Here is a 3720-nt window from a genome sequence, read left to right on the forward strand (position 1 = left end):
TGAACACAGCACACACGACTTCCAAAGGTAGAGAGAGAGAAGCGTATTCGTGCTGCAGAAGACTAACCCACCAGCAAGACCCGCGAGCCCCAGCTTCCCCCACCCCCTGGGCCCACCCGCTGGAAGAGATGCCCTAGTGGGGTCTGGTCCCCAGGGGTCTGCAGGGCGTCGCTGGACAGACTCCCTAGAAACCCAGCAACCACCCGGTGCCTAAGTCCTTCCCATCCACAGAGACCTCACCTAGATTTCCAGGCTTGTACAAGAGGAGGGTCCCTGCGTCGGGTCCTGCAGGGACAGCAGTTCTGGGACGTTAAGCTCTGTCCAGAAATCGCCGTCGGTCGACATCTCGGGAAAGACGGGGTCGGCAGCTGGAGCTGGAGCTGCGGCAGCGGGGACCGGCTCCTGGGCGTCCTGACAGGGTCCCGGCGGGTCCTGCAGGTGGCTGGAGGCGCCGGCCTCTCCCTCTGGGACACCTAGGAAGGGGTCGTCGAAACCTGAGTCTCCAGGAAGCTCGGAGCCCCCGGAAGACAAGGGATCCTGAGAAAGCAAGAGATCCCAAGGCAATTCCGGCTCCTCGGGCAACCCGGTACCAGAGACGGACCCCGGGCAGTCGGGGAACGCAGGGCCGGAGGCGGCAGGAGCCGGTGCAGGCACAGAGGCGCAGACTTCTGGGCTCCGGGACGAAGCCGGGGCTTGCGGGCCTGGCTGCTTGGTGCTGGTCGCTCTTTGCAGCCTGTACTCTTTGGCCCGACGGTTCTTGAACCACACCTGCAAGGAGAGGGGACAGGGAGGAAGGGTAAGAACACAGAAACTTGGAGCTCCCACCTCCGCCCAGGGTGAGGCGGCCCGGGAAAGGAAGGCCCGCAGTCCTGGCGCTTCTCCCTCCGCCCCCGCACCCGACTTTTGGCTCCAAGGTTCAGTGGCCGCGGCCTGGGACCCCCAGGGGCCAGGACGCTCTGTGCCACAGACGATCCCGGGTTCAGAGAGGCCCTGAGGTCCAGGCATGGGGAGAATCCAGGGCAGCAGTTTGGGATTCAATGCCTTGGCTGGTTTGCACTACACAGGGTGAAGGGGGCTCAGGGCTGGGCCTTGAGTCTCTATGGGGGACCCCTTGCTATCCAGGCGACCCAGGGCAGTACTCGGCTGCTCTGGTCCCTGGTCCGCGCCAGCTGCGGTGCAGGACGCGGGCAGGCAGCCTGTGTGGTGAACGACTTGGGAGCAGGTCGATCCTCACCTGCACTTGCTGCTCCTGGAGGTTGAGTCTGGCCGCGAGGGTCTCACGCTCGTTGTAGGAGGGAAAACGTTCGTTCTGGAAGAACGTCTCCAGCTCCTTCTGCTGCTCCACGCTGTACACCGTGCGCTGCTTGCGCCGACGCTTCGGGGGCCTTGGGGGCAGCGAGAAGCCTGGATGCAGAAGAAAACAGGGTCAAAGGAGCCCCCCACACAGTCCCCAGGACTTCCCACCTCGGCAGGGCCCCCGAGACCAGGTGGGGATGGTGGTGCGGGCCCAGGGCCGGGGGAGGCTCTGTGGGCACAGCCTGGCATTGAGACCAGCCTCCCAGACCCTCCACCTTCCTGCCCGGGCCCCCACACTGGTGTAGCCTCGGTCTCCACATCTTCAAAATGGGCGCAAAAACAACGCATGTGTTCCCGTCACAGGGCCCGCAGCCCGTGAAAGCAGGCAGGGGGCCAGGCTCACCCAGGCTCACCCAGAACCGCGCCCCCGCCAGGAGCCACGCCGACACTCCCAAGAGGCTGCTTTGTGCCAGGCAATCTGCTCGTCATGCTCCCCAAAAGAGCCTTCCACCCCAAAACTCACTGGGCCCTCCCACACCAGGTGCCCTGGCCTGCATGCCCAGGACCCGGGCAGCCTCGGCCTGGGACCCGGACCCGCCGGCTGTGCAGCCTCGCCCCTCCGCCTCGTCTCCCTTCCTGCAGGTCCGCCCAGACTCACCCTCAGACATCTCCATCACAGATGCTCCTGCAAGTGAGGCTGTGTTCCACTTCTGGGCCTTAAATATCCCTGGATATGACGCAAGCGTCCTGGGAAACCCCCTCGGCCCACCTCCCCACCGCCTCAGGGGATGCATTAGGTCATTAATCCCTTGATTGAGGGCCTACTGTGTGGGGGGCCTGTACTGAGAACTGGAAACCTCAGAGTCGGGACAGCCTGGGGCTGTAGCTGAGGGAGGGGGGTGGGGTGGGCGGGGTAGGAAATGATGGAAAACCAGCCAGTCCTGAACCCGGGTCCGCATGGCTGGAAATGTTCCTCCGGGTGGTCCCGCCTGTGCCCCAGGCCCCTCCTCTCTTTTCCCAGTCCCGGGCATCCTCCTGTGTCTGGTTTATTTCACTGGACATAACGCCTGTGTTTCATCCGTGTTGTAGTCTGTATAAACATTTCATTCCTTTTCATGGCTGAGTAATATTCCCTTGTCCGTGTAGACCCCCTGTGGTTTCTCCATTCGTGCACTGAGGGGCACACAGCTGCTCTGGGCTGTGGTGAACAGTGTGTCTGTGAACATGGTGTGAATACGAGTGTGTAAACAAACATCTGAGTCCCTGCTTTCACTTCTTCCAGGTGTAACCCAGGGTGGGGGTATCTTTCTGCTGCTTAAAATGGCCCCCAAGCCATAGTGCCGAAATGTGGTCCACTGTGCCCTAAGCATCGGAAGGCTCTGGTGTGCGTCACCCGGAGAGATAAAGCACAGGGAGGTGCCTCCTTCGGGCACAGCTTTGTGTGCGGCTGGCCGCGAGTTCAGCGTGACAGAGCCCACTGTGTGTGTGACATAAGGTGTCTGAACACAGAGTCACTCATAACACAAGGGGACTTGCCGATCCGCTGATGAAAACATGACTGGAGGCGCACGGGAAGGCGGGAGCAGAAAGGAAGGTGCGATTTCAGAGTTTCAGGTGGATGTGGAGAATATCACTCCTTGGCCCACCTCAGAGGCAACCACACATTGGTATTTTGGTGCCTCTCTTTCTCCCCACCAGGGGGCGCCCGCAGTGACAGCTGGAAGTGCTGATGGAAGAGCTGAAGCAGGTTCCCAGGTTCCCTCAGTAGACGCACTGGTGGCACCTGCGGTGGTGGAACAGCAGGTACAGTCACGGCCCTGAGACCTGGTGTGCAGGTGTGTGCTGCCGAGCTTATGACGGCCGCCCATCGGAACTGAAAGGGGAATTGGACCCCCAACCTCTGTCCTGCAGACACCGTACCAGGTGGTGTCACCTGCAGGGTTGGCTTAAACAGCTGGCCTGTTAAGAGGGGCCTGAGGGATGAGGTCAGCACCGTCAGAGAGGATGGAGTTAAGTTCCCAGCCTAGTTGGTGCGGGAGAGGACAGAACTGCTTAGGTCCCCAGTAGGGGGCGCGCGAGAGGCAATCACGCATTGATGTTTCTCTCCCTTTCTCTCTCCCTTCACCTTTCTCTAAAAATAAATAAAACCTTTTTTTAAAGACACACATGCCACAAACTAATAATCCTGGAGAAGGAAATGGGGCCCGTATAGAGAAGAGGGATGTTCTAAAACAACAGGCAGAAGTGCTAGGCTCTGGAGTGACCCTGAATGGAAGCCGGGAAACACTTCCCAGGTGTTGCGAACAGGACGCCTCTGCTCCCAGGGGCCCTTCTGACCCTGGGCCTTCCCTCTCACTGCCTCCGTCTCCTGCTGGGGTCTCGGTGTGGCAAAAGCCTCAGACCCCCTCCTATCATTTCAGATAA

The 3720-nt window shown here is 60.6% G+C and overlaps 1 protein-coding gene across 1 annotated transcript; it reads right to left on the reverse strand.

The window, feature by feature from the left end:
* Nucleotides 1-240: 240 nt before the first annotated feature.
* On the reverse strand, nt 241-1785 carry LOC128627904 (tetrapeptide repeat homeobox protein 2-like). Its single transcript, XM_053668268.1, has 3 exons — nt 1710-1785; nt 1235-1404; nt 241-768 (listed from the first exon to the last, which is right to left on the reverse strand). The coding sequence occupies exons 1-3, from the start codon at nt 1783-1785 to the stop codon at nt 241-243; spliced, it is 774 nt and encodes a 257-aa protein (XP_053524243.1).
* Between the last annotated feature and the right edge of the window lie 1935 nt (nt 1786-3720).

This window comes from Artibeus jamaicensis, unplaced genomic scaffold (genome assembly GCF_021234435.1).
Source record: "Artibeus jamaicensis isolate MK-2021 breed Jamaican fruit bat unplaced genomic scaffold, CSHL_Jam_final contig_1526, whole genome shotgun sequence".
NCBI lineage: Eukaryota > Metazoa > Chordata > Mammalia > Chiroptera > Phyllostomidae > Artibeus > Artibeus jamaicensis.